Raw genomic sequence first — 17,900 nt, 5'->3', positions numbered from 1 at the left:
GTTTTCTCAGTCCAACATTGCCTCGAGCTCTACAAGCGCCGCGAAGACTCAGGCAACATCCAAATGCGCAGCTCGAGCAAGCAAATATATCGTACAATCATTTTATCGAACATTTCACGTGCAGCCTCCTATCACAAGTGCAACATTGCGGCGGGTTAATTATATATTATCCCTATCCCTATCATTAGTTATATTTATATCTCAATCTTTATACTTTTAAAAAATATATTAATATTTTTATAATTACGAAAATAAAATATTTATGTCTATTTATCTTGATGTAATCGATTTTTATCAACAAAAATATGAAAAATAAAAAAATTAATATTATAAATAGTGATGACGAACAATGATGCTGGAGGTTACAAGTGACTATTGTAAATAAGAAAAGCTACGACGAGAGATGAGAGCCACAACTCAGCAACTATATCGATATTGGCACAAATGAAAAATGGCAAAAAAGTCGTTCAACAATTGCATCGACATAGATGCGCCCTCATCTCTCATTATCATTTTTCTCATCCACAACGGTCATATACGGCCCCCAGTGATGCCATCATCTGCCACCAACCATCAACTAAAATATTAAAATTATTATTATTATATATTTTTTTAATATTTTTATTGATAAAATTGACATCGTTAGAGTAAATAGACCTAGACAAATCACTTTCATAACTATAAGGATTCAATGTAAATTTTTAAAATGTAAGGATCGAGATACTTATGATAGTTAATTACATAACATAATATATAATTACCCCTCTAAACTCTCTCAAAACATTATCCAATCGACTCAATTGGAAAATTTTGAACCAATTTTATTTTCATTTGTTCCCTTCGATGAATACTCGAAAACCTGTTGAATCTCGGATTTTGATGATGAAGTCAATTGTCATTTGTTATCTAATCTATGTGTTGAGATAAGTGTGCAGGATTAACTACGATGAGAGTAAGACAAGCAGCAGGTGTTGCGCCGGAGTCAAGATCATGATCACGTTGGGAGTTCGAGAGTTCGACGGAAGTTCGGACGGTCGTCGGAGGTTCAGCGAGAACAGATCCGAGAAGTCCAGAAGCTTGCCAAGCGAAGCTCGTCGGAACTCGCCAAGTGGATCGTCGCAAAGTCCAGGAGTATGCCGGATGTCCGCAGAAGGATCACCGAGGGTTCATCGGATGATCGACGGAAGTTCGCCGGAAACTCGCCGGAAGAAGCGATTGACGGATCGGAGCAAAGCTGCAGAAGTTGTCTTAGAGTTAATCGTAGTTAGCACGATGATTAAGCTTGAAAATGGGAGGTGATCCCATTAGCTTAATCTTGGGGCAATTGGGCCCCTGAAAAGATTCAAATTGGGCCAAATGGAGCGAACCATTCGGACCCTGATTGCACCAGGCGGTGCAACCGCCCAGGCCAGGAGGTGCAACCGCCAGGGCTGCGTCTCCCAGCCTGACTGGGCGGTGCAACCGCCCCAGACAGGAGGTGCAACCGCCCAGAGCTCAGTCTTCGAGCTAGACTGGGCGGTGCAACCTCCTCTGTCAAGAGGTAGCACCGCAAGAGCTCAAGTTTCGAGCTCTGCCAGGCGATGCAACCACCGAGCTCAGTCTTCGAGCTCTGGCAGAGAGGAGCATCAGCCTGAGCTCAGTTTCGAGCTCTGCCAGGTGATGCAACCACCAAGCTCAGTCTTCGAGCTCTGGCAGAGAGGTGCATCAGCCTGAGCTCAGTTTCGAGCTCTGCCAGGTGATGCAACCACCGAGCTCAGATTTCGAGCTCTGCCAGGCGGTGCAACCACTGAGCTCAGTCTTCGAGCTCTGCCAGGTGATGCAACCATCGAGCTCAGTCTTCGAGCTCTGGCAGAGAGGAGCAATCGCCTGAGCTCAGTCTTCGAGCTCTGCCAGGCGGTGCCACCTCTCCAGTCAAGAGGTGCAACCGCCTGATCCCAGAATTCTGGGATTTGATCGATTTGATCGTTTTGAGCTCCAAATTTGAACTGGGTTGGGGCCTATAAATACCCCACCCATTCAGCACTGAAAAGAAACAGATCCACACCGAATTCTTGATCTTTTCAGTGATTCTAAGAACTCAAATTTGTGTAAAATCCTAAAGGTCTCCTCCTTCTGTTCTTCAAGTCTTGAGTTGTAAAGAGAGGAGAGAAAGGATCTGTAAAGGTTGTCTCCTGAGCCTGTCAAAAGGAGAGAAACTGTAAAAGGGCAGTTAGCCTTCGCCCATTGAAGGAAGGCAGCTAGTTGACGTCGGTGACCTCGTCGGAGGAGGAAGCCAAAAGTGGAGTAGGTCAAGACTGACCGAACCACTCTAAATCTATGGTTTGCTTTTACTTTGAGCACTTTATCATTACTGCAAACCTCCTACATTGCTACTACCCTCAGCGCCTTTACGAACAAGTTTCTAAGCTCTGATCTTTCAGAATCTGCATTCAAACGTAAATCGTGTTTTCGTACGATCTTCACATTGCAGCTTACGCTTACATTCGGATTCCATTTGTAACTGCAAATTGCTTTCTACGTAAAACGCTTTTCAAGGTTCAAAACTGCTTTTAGACGCAAAACTACATTTAGACGTAAAATTACGTTTAGACGTAAAACTGCGTTTAGACGCAAAACTGCGTTTAGACGTAAAATTGCGTTTCAACGTAAAACTGCGTTTAAACGTAAAACTGCGTTTAGATGTAAAACTACGTTTAGACGTAAAACTGTGTTTAGACGTAAAACTGCGTTTAGACGTAAAACTGCGTTTAGACGCAAAACTGCGTTTAGACGTAAAACTGCGTTTAGACGCAAACTGCGCTTAGACGCAAACTGCGCTTAGACGCAAACTGTGTTTAGAGGCAAACTGCGCTTAGACGCAAACTGCGCTTAGACACAAACTGCATTGTGATTATGCTTTTATATCGAAATCGTTTTTTATCGGATGAACTCAGCTTTCGTTTTTAAATTGCTGTAAGATTTCCGCTGCACTAATTCACCCCCCCCCTCTTAGTGCTCTCGATCCTAACAATTGGTATCAGAGCAAGGTTAACTCTCTAAAGGATTAAAACCCAAGAGAGATGGCATACGCCGGAAACCAAGAGGGGCATTCGATTACACGTCCACCCATGTTCAGTGGAACGGACTACACCTACTGGAAGACCCGAATGAGGATCTTTCTTATTTCTATGGATTTTGAACTGTGGAACCTTGTTGAAAACGGATTTTCAAAGTCTTCACTTCCAATGGTCGATTGGAATGAGTTGGAAAAGAAGGCTTTCGCTCTTAATGCAAAGGCTATGAATGCCTTATTTTGCGCACTTGATAAAAACGAGTTTAATCGTGTTTCAACTTGCGAAACTGCTTTTGATATTTGGCACACACTTGAAGTGACCCACGAGGGCACAAGTAGAGTGAAAGAGTCAAAAATCAATCTGTTGCTGCATTCTTTTGAACTTTTCCGAATGAAACCGAGTGAAACCATTGGCGACATGTTTACCCGTTTCACGGATGTCGTCAACGATCTAAAAGGACTCGGAAAAAGTTTTTCGGATTTTAAACTCGTAAATAAAATACTAAGATCCCTTCCTAAAAGTTGGGATCCTAAAGTCACTGCTATTCAAGAGGCAAAAGATCTGCGCAACTTCCCTCTTGAAGAACTAATCGGGTCATTAATGACCTACGAAATGACTTGCAAAGCTCATGAAGAGCAAGAAGACATCCTTCCAAAGAACAGGAAGGATATGACACTTAAAACTTCTGAACGCCACTTGAGAGAAAACTCAAGTGATGAGGACTGTGATGATGACTTAGCACTTTTGACAAAAAGGTTTAAAAAATTCTTCAAAAGAAACAAGTTTAAAAACGATGTGAAAAATAAACTTGAACCCAAGAAGGACCAAGTGATCTGCTACGAATGTAAAAAGCCGGGACACTACAAGAATGATTGTCCCCAAGTCAAAAGAAGAACATCAAAGAAGAAGGCTATTCAAGCAACATGGGATGACGCGAGCGCATCTGAAGAAGAAGAGTCCAACACCGAGCAAGTTGCTCATACGCCTTAATGGCCATCGGAGAGGAGGTAACGGATTTATTAGATGCTGATTTATCCTTCGATGAATTATTAAATGCCTTCCATGATTTATTTGATGAATGCAAAGTTATAAATAGAAAATACAAATTGCTAAAAAAGGTACATGATAGTCTTACTTGTGATTTCAATAAGTTAAAAATCGAATATCATGATAGTTTAAATTCATGTATAAAATGTCATGATCTAGAAACCTGTCAAAAAGAAAACTTGCTACTTAAGGACACCTTGAAGAAATTCGAGGTTGGTAGCAAGTCATTAAACATGATCCTTACAAACAAGGGTCATGCTCCCAAAAGAAGTGAGATTGGATTTGTGAGGAGTCCTCACCAAAATCCAACTATCTTTGTAAAAGGCCCCATCTTACATGTTAGAAGCAAATGCAACTTTTGTTGCAAGTTTGGACACAGGACACATTACTGTCCATTCAGAAAATTGAGTCCAAACAAATTGATATGGGTTCCTAAAGGAACCATGACAAATTCTATGCAACATGATAAAAAATGTAGATCTATTTGTGAGGAACCCAAAAGCAAATGGGTACCTAAACATCATCCTTTCTTGTAGAAAACTAAACCATCGCAAGCTAGGAGCAAGAGATGGTACCTTGACAGTGGATGCTCAAGGCATATGACCGGAGATTCATCCCAATTCTCTAAGCTCACTAGCATAAACGAAGGATATGTCACCTTCGGAGACAACAACAAGGGTAAAATCATTGGCAAAGGAACCATAGGTAACAAATCCAACTTTTCTATTGAAGATGTTTTGCTAGTTGATGGTCTAAAACATAACCTCCTGAGCATTAGTCAATTGTGTGATAAAGGATATATTATCAGATTTGAATCTAATGCTTGCGTCATTGAAAAACCTCACAAAAACATATCTATGATTGCATTAAAACAAAATAACGTATACACTATTGACATCAATGATTTATGTAATGAAACATGTTTTTCTGCTTTAAATGAGAATGCTTGGATATGGCACAGAAGATTAGGTCATGCTAGCATGAAGCTAATCACTCAAATATCATCCCAAGAACTTGTAAGAGGAATTCCTCATATCAAGTTCATCAAAGATAATGTATGTGATGCCTGCCAATTAGGTAAACAAATTAAGAGTAGCTTCAAATCTAAAAATCAAGTAAGCACCTCTAGGCCCTTACAATTGATCCATATGGACTTGTTCGGACCCATCTCCACATCAAGCCTAGGAGGTAGCAAATACGCTTTCGTCATCATAGATGACTATAGCAGATACACATGGACTTACTTTTTAAAACAGAAAAGTGAATGCCTTAGATCTTTTACCAAGTTTTGCAAACTCGTTCAAAATGAGAAAGGTTCTATGATTTCGTCAATTAGGAGTGATCATGGTGGTGAATTTCAAAACTATGATTTCCAAGAATTTTATGAACTCAATGGATACAACCATAATTTCTCTACTCCTAGAAACCCTCAACAAAATGGAGTTGTAGAAAGAAAAAATCGAAATTTACAAGAAATGGCAAGAACCATGTTGAATGAACATAACCTACCCAAATATTTTTGGGCCGAAGCCGTAAATACTGCATGCTATATCTTAAATAGAGTTCTAGTGAGACCTCTACTGACCAAAACTCCCTATGAGTTATGGAATAATAAAAAACCCAACGTTTCATATTTCAAAATCTTTGGGTGTAAATGTTTTATCTTGAATGAAAAAGACAACTTAGGAAAATTTGATGCTAAATCCGATGAAGGAATCTTTCTTGGTTATTCTACAGTTTCTAAAGCCTTTCGTATCTTTAATAAAAGAACTCTAATTATTGAAGAATCCATTCATGTTGTTTTCAATGAGACTTCTGAAATCACGAAAAATGATCTTGACGATGATGTTAATTTTGATTCTTTAAATTTAAACGAGACCCCGTCTCCAACTAGCAACTTGGATGCATCCACTTCTCAGATTTCCTTACCCAAGGATTGGAAGTATGTAGATGCTCATCCTAAGGAGCTAATCTTAGGAGACACATCAAAGGGAGTTCAAACACGATCTTCTCTTAAAACCTTTTGTGCAAATACCGCCTTTATCTCCCAAATTGAACCCAAATGCGTTGATGAAGCCATGAAAGATGATTCATGGATTATCGCAATGCAAGATGAATTAAATCAATTTGAGAGAAATGAAGTGTGGAAGCTTGTTCCTAGGCCAAATGACCATCTAGTTATTGGTACTAAATGGGTCTTCAGAAACAAGCAAAATGAAAATGGTATCGTGGTTAGAAACAAGGCTAGATTAGTGGCCAAAGGTTTCAACCAAGAAGAAGGTATCGATTACGAAGAAACCTTCGCTCCTGTGGCACGATTGGAAGCCATAAGGATGCTCCTTGCCTACGCTAGCAGTAAAAATTTTAAGTTGTTTCAAATGGATGTTAAAAGCGCCTTTCTTAATGGCTTTATTTCCGAAGAAGTTTATGTTGAACAACCTCCTGGATTTGAAAATAATAGTCTCCCTAATCATGTGTTTAGATTAACTAAAGCTCTCTATGGTTTAAAACAAGCTCCTAGGGCTTGGTACGAGAGACTTAGTTCTTTTCTTATTGAAAATAATTTCATAAAAGGCAAGGTTGATACTACATTATTCATCAAGAACCTTGAAAACAATTTTCTCATTGTTCAAATTTATGTTGATGATATTATCTTTGGTTCTACGAATGAATCTCTTTGTGAATCCTTTGCGAAAACTATGAGTCATGAATTCGAAATGAGTCTAATGGGAGAGTTAACATTCTTCTTAGGCCTACAAATCAAACAACTAAGCAATGACATCTTTATTAGTCAAACCAAATATGCTGTGAGTTTGCTAAAGAAGTTCAAAATGAATAATTCAAAAGCCATTGACACTCCTATGAGCACCTCCACTAAGTTAGAAATTGATAAGAATGGAGAAAGCTTCGATAAAAAATCCTATAGGGGTATGATAGGAAGTTTACTTTACCTCACTGCCACCAGACCAGACATCATGTTCAGTGTAGGACTTTGTGCTAGATTTCAATCAGACCCTAAGATATCTCATCTCAAAGCAGTCAAAAGAATACTCAGATATCTTAAAGGAACTACCAATCTAGGATTATGGTACCCAAAATCAGAAAATTTTGAATTAACAGCGTATGCTAATGCGGACTTCGCTGGCTGAAGACTAGATATAAAAAGCACATCAGGATCATGTCAATTTTTAGGACATGCCCTTGTATCCTGGTCATCTAAGAAACAAAACTCGGTTGCTCTATCAACAACCGAAGCTGAATACATTGCAGCAAGTGCATGCTGTGCACAAGTTGTATGGATGAAAAACACTTTAGAAGATTACAAAGTGAATCTTAAAGATATTCCCATTAAATGTGATAACACGAGTGCAATATGCTTAACTAAAAATCCTATACAACACTCAAGAACAAAACACATTGATATTAGACATCACTTTATACGAGATCATGTCACTAATCATGATGTAACCATAGAGTTTATTGATACCAAACATCAACTAGCTGATATCTTTACAAAACCCCTATGTGAAGAACAATTTGATTACATAAGAAGAGAATTAGGAATGTTGATGTGTCCGAATACATGATGAATAGTTAAAATTATTTTTCGGATGGTATTACTATTACATGCCTTGACATCGCTTGATCAAATAACATGTGACAAATATTTTTAACCAAATGCATGTAAGAAGTTCATTTTTCGGTTTGAATGCTATGAAAACTTTTTGAAAAATGACTTTCCTCCTTCAAGCAACAAACAATAAAGAGATATTCAAAGTATTATATGACTTCCTTTATGTGCTTGATAATGCTATCATGCTTTTTGTTGATGACAAAGGGGGAGAAACATATGAATTGATAAACACTATGTCATAGCTGAACTGCCATAATCATGTCTATGTCATAGTTGCAAATACTTGAGTGATGCTATAAACAATGTTATAGTTATGCCATCCTTGCATCACCAAGAGATATGTGAACATGTTTGCATTATGTCTTGATTTGATATTCTATCCCGTGAAGTAAATGCAAACTTGCAAGAGTAAATGCAAACTTGCAAGAAAATCTCAAATGTGTGCATCATGTAATAATCCTTCGCAGCGTTATGTGATTACATGATGAATAGTTACAAACACTATCATACAAACTTGATGATGTATGTCATGCCTTGACATCATTCTTGAAGAGATACATCATGATGGGTATCATGATAGGAGCATTGATAAGTTTAACTGATCTAACTTATCAATACATCACTTGAATTCTTAGGTCTTGAATTCAAGGTTGACTTATCTCAACTATGGCATATAGATAGGGGGAGTTAAGGATAACTCCATTATCAATTGATTGTCATCATCAAAAAGGGGGAGATTGTTGAATCTCGGATTTTGATGATGAAGTCAATTGTCATTTGTTATCTAATCTATGTGTTGAGATAAGTGTGCAGGATTAACTACGATGAGAGTAAGACAAGCAGCAGGTGTTGCGCCGGAGTCAAGATCATGATCACGTTGGGAGTTCGAGAGTTCGACGGAAGTTCGGACGGTCGTCGGAGGTTCAGCGAGAACAGATCCGAGAAGTCCAGAAGCTTGCCAAGCGAAGCTCGTCGGAACTCGCCAAGTGGATCGTCGCAAAGTCCAGGAGTATGCCGGATGTCCGCAGAAGGATCACCGAGGGTTCATCGGATGATCGACGAAAGTTCGCCGGAAACTCGCCGGAAGAAGCGATTGACGGATCGGAGCAAAGCTGCAGAAGTTGTCTTAGAGTTAATCGTAGTTAGCACGATGATTAAGCTTGAAAATGGGAGGTGATCCCATTAGCTTAATCTTGGGACAATTGGGCCCCTGAAAAGATTCAAATTGGGCCGAATGGAGCGAACCATTCGGACCCTGATTGCACCAGGCGGTGCAACCGCCCAGGCCAGGAGGTGCAACCGCCAGGGCTGCGTCTCCCAGCCAGACTGGGCGGTGCAACCGCCCCAGCCAGGAGGTGCAACCGCCCAGAGCTCAGTCTTCGAGCTAGACTGGGCGGTGCAACCTCCTCTGTCAAGAGGTAGCACCGCTAGAGCTCAAGTTTCGAGCTCTGCCAGGCGATGCAACCACCGAGCTCAGTCTTCGAGCTCTGGCAGAGAGGAGCATCAGCCTGAGCTCAGTTTCGAGCTCTGCCAGGTGATGCAACCACCAAGCTCAGTCTTCGAGCTTTGGCAGAGAGGTGCATCAGCCTGAGCTCAGTTTCGAGCTCTGCCAGGTGATGCAACCACCGAGCTCAGATTTCGAGCTCTACCAGGCGGTGCAACCATTGAGCTCAGTCTTCGAGCTCTGCCAGGTGATGCAACCATCGAGCTCAGTCTTCGAGCTCTGGCAGAGAGGAGCAATCGCCTGAGCTCAGTCTTCGAGCTCTGCCAGGCGGTGCCACCTCTCCAGTCAAGAGGTGCAACCGCCTGATCCCAGAATTCTGGGATTTGATCGATTTGATCGTTTTGAGCTCCAAATTTGAACTAGGTTGGGGCCTATAAATACCCCACCCATTCAGCACTGAAAAGAAACAGATCCACACCGAATTCTTGATCTTTTCAGTGATTCTAAGAGCTCAAATTTGTGTAAAATCCTAAAGGTCTCCTCCTTCTGTTCTTCAAGTCTTGAGTTGTAAAGAGAGGAGAGAAAGGATCTGTAAAGGTTGTCTCCTGAGCCTGTCAAAAGGAGAGAAACTGTAAAAGGGTAGTTAGCCTTCGCCCATTGAAGGAAGGCAGCTAGTTGACGTCGGTGACCTCGTCGGAGGAGGAAGCCAAAAGTGGAGTAGGTCAAGACTGACCGAACCACTCTAAATCTCTGGTTTGCTTTTACTTTGAGCACTTTATCATTACTGCAAACCTCCTACATTGCTACTGCCCTCTGCGCCTTTACGAACAAGTTTCTAAGCTCTGATCTTTCAGAATCTGCATTCAAACGTAAATCATGTTTTCGTACGATCTTCACATTGCAGCTTACGCTTACATTCGGATTCCATTTGTAACTGCAAATTGCTTTCTACGTAAAACGCTTTTCAAGGTTCAAAACTGCTTTTAGACGCAAAACTACATTTAGACGTAAAATTACGTTTAGACGTAAAACTGCGTTTAGACGTAAAACTGCGTTTAGACGCAAAACTGCGTTTAGACGTAAAACTGCGTTTAGACGCAAAACTGGGTTTAGACGTAAAACTGCGTTTAAACGTAAAACTGCGTTTAGACGTAAAACTACGTTTAGACGTAAAACTGCGTTTAGACGTAAAACTGCATTTAGACGTAAAACTGCGTTTAGATGCAAAACTGCGTTTAGACGTAAAACTGCGTTTAGACGCAAACTGCGCTTAGACGCAAACTGCGCTTAGACGCAAACTGTGTTTAGAGGCAAACTGCGCTTAGACGCAAACTGCGCTTAGACGCAAACTGCACTGTGATTCTGCTTTTATATCGAAATCGTTTTTTATCGGATGAACCCAGCTTTCATTTTTAAATTGCTGTAAGATTTCCGCTGCACTAATTCACCCCCCCCCTCTTAGTGCTCTCGATCCTAACAAAACCCACTTGAAGTAACGAATTGAGTTTCAAGACAAAAAAAGTCTCCTTGAATCAATTAATTCTTTCGAAATGTTTAACCATCTAACCAGAAAAGGGTATCAATTCCAAATCTTGGGCCATAAAAGATGAATTCTATATTACGAAATATATGTTCGGATGGGTTTGATGAATTTATATCTATACTTATTAGGTTAGATTGGTTAGTTAGATTAGATGAGTCTGGACAGTCTCAATCTATTCCCATAAGAGGTTATCATGGTAATAGAGATTAATTACAATGTGACATGATCTTTTCATGCACTTTGTGCATGTTCCTAAAAAAAATGACATTTTTGACGAGCAAACTTAATGTATACTGCTCAAAATGTATGAGGTTAAAAGTAGAAGGAAAAAAAAAGAAGATAAAACTTCTATAAATAACATTTAGTAATTGATCACGTCTCCCCCACCATTAATTTAGCAATAATTGATCACCACCTTAATCTCATTCATTCAGGTAACATATATGAAATTCAATCTCACAAGGCTGACAATATTGAGATGTATAATTATTTTTGATATATTTATCACGATCTCAATCTAAATTGAATCATTTAAATTAATACTGACTTAAATATTAAATGAGTTTTATCGGATATATAGTGTTTACATGAGTGTGGGTTAAAATCCTAAATTTCTCAACACCTTGTACTTAAAATTAAATAGTGGTTGGCTATAAACTCCTCTACGTGTTGAACGATTGAGACCTATTATAACACTTACAAAGAAATAATTTTCAGATTATTATGTTCACAGCACGTAAGGAAATAATTCTTATATAATCATTGACCTATTGGTTTCATACATAAGTTAAGAGGTTGATTGAATGTAATCAACCTTGATTTAAGATCTAGACGAGAAGGATATGTTGGTTCGATGCAGCGGCATAGTGACGGTGGAAGATGCAAAATGATCGAGAAAGGCACCACCACTCAAATAATACTTGAGTGTCATACAATTTCGCGGACTATAGTAGTACACTATAGTAGTACTATAGTAATACACTACTATAATAAAAGGAAATCGTTCGGTACATCCTGGTGTACCGCTTGGTACGCTAGTACCGTACCGTACTAAGTCAATCTCGAAACATCGGTATGGTACGATATTACATACCTTGATGGGTGTTGTGTTGTAGAAAAGAAGCTCTGATATTGTATCATAATATTATTTTTGCATATTTACAAGCTTGCTAAGATCCTAAATCATGAGTAATTGTAATTAATCAATCTCTTAATTTAGGTATTAGATCAATCGGTTAATAATTATAGAGGAATTATTTCTTCGTTATAACACTAGCCACGCATTCCGCATGCATGTGATAGACATTAGGTTCAATTGGGTTAAACTTACGGTAAATTCAGGTCAAATGAGAGTTGAACTTAGATTGATTTTTTAGGTTAAGACTATATTAAGACTATCTAATCAATATTACTCTCTATAGTTAACTATGATTAATATTTTGATTTTTATACTTAAAAAAAATAATATTAGATTCATACATTTATGAAGGTGAAATATTTAACCATAATTCTTCTTAGGTTGTTAACTTCATCGAGAAGAAAAATCACACAGATAAAAAAAAAAAAAAAAAAGATAAAAATATAATTTTATTATCTTTTCAAATTGCTCGCTTGTAGTCTGTTGCTACTCATCCATCGCATTTGCTCACTTAACGCTTGCCTATTGCACTTGTTCACTCATCACTTGTCTATCGCACTCACTCGCTCGCCTCTTGCCTCTTGCACTTGCTCACCCATTGTTGCGAGCGGATAACCGAGCAAGTACGATGGGCGAGCAAGTGCGACAAGTGAGTAGGTGCGATGGGCAAGATGCAAGCGAATAAGTGTTACGGGCGAGTGACGAGCGATAAGTGTGACGGGCAAGTAGAATAATTAAATTATATTTTTATTATTTCCATTCACGATTTTTTTTAAGTGATAATACGTGTGATTTTTTCATGAAAAAATTAATGACACAAAAAGAATTGGGATTAATGTTTTACCTTCGTAAGTGTATGGACCCAATATTACTTTTTAAAATATTAGGACCGGGATGCTAACCATAGTTAATTATGAGGATAATATTTAATTACCTCGATCAAGCCTAACTTACTAATTACTAATTCAAATTGATATTAGTACCATTTTAAAAATATTTAGAAATATTTGGGATCAAATAATTGATGAAAATAATAAAAATATTTTAGGTATCCAAAATTTTAATATTTTAATTATGTGACGGAATGTTGAAGATAATTGATAAATATGAAATATTTAAATATATAGAGGGTATGTAGGTAAAAAAAAAGGATATAAAGGTCCAAAATGATAAATTTGTAAAATAAAAAAGCTTACTATTCACATCTCCTCTTTACTATTTAACTCCATTATTATTAATAATCACTTAAAATAATAAAATATTATTTACTATTTATAATCTCGATATTACTAATTTTATTATTTTCATAATTTTTATTTTATAATCTGATATCTCTCTTGTCAATATCAAAAAAGAGGAACAAAGAAGAAGAGAAGGGAGAGCAAAAAAAAAAAATCTATTTTTAAAGAAATAATTTAGAAATATTAAAATATTTTAAAATAAGATTATAAATAGTAAAAAGATCGCCAAAAATAATTAATTTAATTTAATTTTTTTAAAGAAAAAAAGGGGAAATAGTTTGGTGACTCGTTTGCCCGTCGGAGGCGCGAGGCTTTCGTATCTCTTCCTGTCTCTTTCTTCTATCGGCCACTCTAAACCTCGTTGGTTTCTTCCTTCTCGTCTTCCCGGCGAACGTTTCGATCTGTATATCCTGCGTGGAAAGGCCATCCTCCACGAGATGGAGAACGGCGGCGGCGGCGACGCCTTCGGCTCCTCCACCGCCCCTCTCACCTGGCATGACTTCTTGGAGCGGATGCGCCACCCCTCAGCTTCCGATTTTGTCAAATCGATCAAGAGGTCAGCGCCCCCCTCTTCCGTTCCATGTAGAGGCTTTAAAACATGTGGTATTTCTCGATTTGATTCTGTCAAGCGGCTGCATTGCCATTGGGTAGACGGAGATTGGGGTTCTGATTAGCATTACGGTGACCTTGTTTGGTTTGCCAGTGCTGATTTGTTACTGGAAGAGCCTGTTGAATTTCTTACACATCTCAGCCGTCAATAGAGATGTTGGATTTTCTTGGCAGTTGTGGCATTCAATTTATGGATGATAATTGGTTCTTGAACCTTCGTTTTTACCTCTGGATTCAAGCCTTTGCTAGGTTATCCGTTCATCATATCTGGTACGATCCATGGGGTAGGATTTATGCAATGGAAGCAATCAATTTATTTGGGAGATAAATAAATTATACTGTATGGTAATATCAGGTGTTAAATGAGTGCTTTGGAGGCTTAGCTGCATTTTTTTTTTTTTTTTTCTGTTTGCTGCTAACTCTATCTTGTAAAAGTTCTCTATCAATAACAATCAAATAGTTGCAGAAACTAAAGAGGGACCATAAATTATTTTTAAGTGTCACAATTTTGATTTTGCAAAAGCCCATCATAGATATGGTCAATCTATCCTAATCCTGATCAGAAATGCAGTAAAATATTAACCTCAAGCAATATTGGTTCAGTCTTGGCAGGTGTCGGCCAATGCAAATCTGACAATTTTGTTGAGCTCGTTATTGACCTAATATCGTTATTTGGATGAATGCTCACTCCTTGTTTGAGATTTAATTTTCTTATTTATGTTCTCTTAATTTTAGCAAATCATCTCAGGGTTGTTACGCTCTTATTGGATACTATAGATAATAATATTAATTTCCTAATACATAAAAACCATCTTGAAAAATGGCTTTGCAGATCTTTTATCTGAAAATCTCAAAACTGTCACATAGGTTACACTGTTTTACAACGCATGCCATTGATTTTGTTCTTCAGCAGCTTTTTTTTTTATAGGAAACCAACTGTAGTAAAAAATGTCTAATATTTTTTGCATCTGATATGGTAATGTGCTTAAGATTGATTATTTTGATATGGCAGCTTCATCACATCCTTTTCAAATAAAGCACCTGATCCAGAAAAAGATAGTGCTGCGGTACAGGAGTTTCTTGCCAACATGGAAGGAGCTTTTAGGGCCCATACGCTTTGGGCTGGTAGTTCGGAAGAAGAACTAGAAAGTTCTGGAGAGGTGAGCTTTTGCAAGTTGTTTTCCATGAATTCATTGGGATATGCAACACAATTTTTGTGTTTTATGGAAAACATTTTCTGAAAATGGAAAGGTGATACATAAAAATTGCTGATCTTTATCCTATCACAGGATAATGATACTTTTAACAACTTGTGAAGGTCAAAAGGATGCTTATATACATGTAACCAAATAGACACACAGCATATCTCTATTTGTAATGGGTAAACTCAGTGCAAAAGACTCCCATCAGTGCAGGTCTTTGAAGGGTTAATGTACATAATCTTATCCCCGCATATAGAGATATTGTTTCTTAACTCGAATCCTGGTCTCTTAGATTATAAAGAAGCAAACTTTTTACAATGCCATTGCTCACCCCCAAGTATATTTCTATTAGACATTACAAATATCTAAGTAAGCTTCCTTATATTTGCTAGTATTATCTGAATGTTCATTTCCTAAGTTGCACTAATTCTTCATTGGTGGAAAAAGCAGATCAATTTCGGAGGCAATGTCCTAAATCTACTACAAAAAGGAAAAAACTACACTAGAAATGTCTGGTTCATTACCAATCCAAGTAGTAGCCCTCTAGAGGCACAAATCTAGACATGTAGGAGGATCAAGATAAGTACTGCTGAATATTAGATGTGGAAGATTCCTTTCTTTTTTGTTGTAATTTCTCCATACCATAGATTCTAACTGTTTGCTTCAAGATTCAAATAGCTAGTATATGACTCGACCGTTGAACAAAAGGAATTTATCTGCTTTTTCAATGGTTAAAAGTTGTAAATAGGTCTCCATTTACTCTTCCTTTTCTTTAAGAAGAACAAGGGTCATGGATTGTTGAGTGAACCCAACTATGGAATATTCATTAAAGATTTACCTTTTGTGTTGAAAGCTCATTTGACAGTCCTTGACCAGAGTTGTTCCATGTATATATTCATATAACATAATAAAATCTCTATATCAGTGTCCATCGTTTCAAAGTCTTTGCAAGGGGTTTCTGGATTCAATCTATTGACCTTACTAATTGTTAGTCTACCCATATTTCTCATCAAGTGACAACGTAAGGCTTCTCTCGTCAGTTGTGTTTTGTGATCTTATGACTTACTGGAATATATGTCTTTGTTTTTCCCCTTTACTCAATGTTCAAAAGTCCATATTCCTCTCCATTCACTCTGTGATTTTTTATAACTATCTGCAAGTTACACTTGCTGACATCTATGTCTCTTAGTAAGTGCTGATGCCTGTAAACTTGCAAGTTTGCTTTCACAATCTTCCTCTCTTCTCAATGATAGAGCATCAGAGCCTGTCCATAGGAATAAACAGCTAATATGTGACAATTTAGTTTTGTTCATATATATTTCTGAGTGACTTTCCTTCAGACAACTTGATCAATGGTTCCATTTCATGATTTTTTTGCACCTTTCATTATGGAAATATTTACACTCATATTCATGTTTGTCAATGCTTTGATCATCATTTTTTCTTTCTGAACTTAAGGATGTTTCTGGACATTTTTTATACATATTTACAGGGCCTGGAGAAATATATCATGACAAAACTTTTTAATCATGTATTTGCATCAGTTCAAGAAGATGCAAACAGTGATGAAGAACTTACTGAGAAGATGGCTTTACTACAACAATTTGTACGGCCTGAAAATTTAGATGTAAAGAAGGCCTTCCAAAATGAGACATCATGGCTGGTGAGTTGATTAACTGAGAGAATGGCCTTATCACTCATCACACTTGAACGAAATCATGCCTCTGACAATTGATTTCCATATCTCAACCCATCTGGATTTATGTTATAATTATTGTACCATTGACAATATCTAACTAACCAAATTTTGGCTAACTATTTTGAGAATCATTTGGCATGGTGAAAACTGATGAATGATTTAAGATATTTTGAATTATTTGGGGGTTGATATTACCATCGAATAACATATATTTTTTTGTAGTTTACCATGTAAAGAACAATTTAAGTATCAACAGCAGATGTTTTTTTGGTAATTAACTCCATTGTGTAATAATCTTTGTTGATATAAATTCAATGGTTACTGAATTTTTTCCCTTAAACTCCATACTAAGAAATTCATGGAGCAGTTTCCTCGCTTTTATGGATATCGATTTTAATTAAGCTATCTATTGAATTCGTCTTAAGTGCATGATATTCTCTTTTATCATGAAATTCCAGTTGTTTGGTATATACTCTGATATTGCGATCTAATTTCTCCTTTTTGTCAAATGCCTGATGCTGCAAGGGTTACTTGCTTTTCCTATTTTTAGGTGGCAAATTTATTTATGGCAAAATTATTTACTTTCAATTGAGAATGTCATAAATTTAATTATTGGAAAGGACGTCAAAGATATTCAGGCCTTTAGATGATGTGCTTAAGTTATACCCTGCTTGTTTATATAATCTTACTATAATCATATATTTTTTCCTAGTGTTGTAAGTTTGCTTATGATGTTGTCAGTATATGTCATGTTGATTTTGCAGTCTGACGTTGCATATTCACATTCAGATAATCTCTTCTGAGTACAGCATTTGCTTCTTCATCCACAAAGAATTACAATTTCTTTTTCTTGATGTTGCTCTTTTCGCTACAATCTCAGCATCTCCAGTGATGTCATGTCACATATCTGTATTCAATTTTCTAATTTGAGTCAATTTTTCATTGTTATCTACTCCTAAGATGTTGCTGATGTTGAATCAGGATTTCCTTGTTCGAACTTTGAACTGCCTTTTATGATGTACTGTCAGCCAAATGCTGACCTCCACACTTCTCTATCGAATTTTGAAACAGCTTTTAACATCCAATAACTACCATTTCACATTTGCTAATTTAGTAATTATTGATTAACATTTGGGCCATTATATGGCTCTAGTTCATCTGAAATTATCTTTACATAGACCAAGACGGTTATCTCTAATCATATATTGTTCATATTTGTGATAGCTTTCATAGAAGGAACTGCAGAAGATTAGTATGCACAACGCTCCTAGAGAGTAACATTTGGGGCAT

General features: G+C 37.5%; 1 protein-coding gene across 1 annotated transcript in view; it reads left to right on the top strand.

Moving 5' to 3' along the window:
• The first annotated feature begins 13,438 nt into the window (after positions 1–13,438).
• LOC103979605 (vacuolar protein sorting-associated protein 9A-like) overlaps positions 13,439–17,900 on the top strand; it is a 6,497-nt gene continuing 2,035 nt past the window's right edge. The window contains exons 1-3 of the mRNA XM_009395775.3: positions 13,439–13,656; positions 14,722–14,869; positions 16,404–16,574. Coding sequence (XP_009394050.2) covers positions 13,538–13,656; positions 14,722–14,869; positions 16,404–16,574 — 438 coding nt within the window. The 5' untranslated portion in view covers positions 13,439–13,537. The remainder of the gene's footprint in view (positions 13,657–14,721; positions 14,870–16,403; positions 16,575–17,900) is intronic.

Source organism: Musa acuminata, chromosome BXJ2-3 (genome assembly GCF_036884655.1).
Source record: "Musa acuminata AAA Group cultivar baxijiao chromosome BXJ2-3, Cavendish_Baxijiao_AAA, whole genome shotgun sequence".
In the NCBI taxonomy this organism is placed as follows: Eukaryota; Viridiplantae; Streptophyta; class Magnoliopsida; order Zingiberales; family Musaceae; genus Musa; species Musa acuminata.
This window is presented reverse-complemented; position numbering and strand designations above follow the sequence as displayed.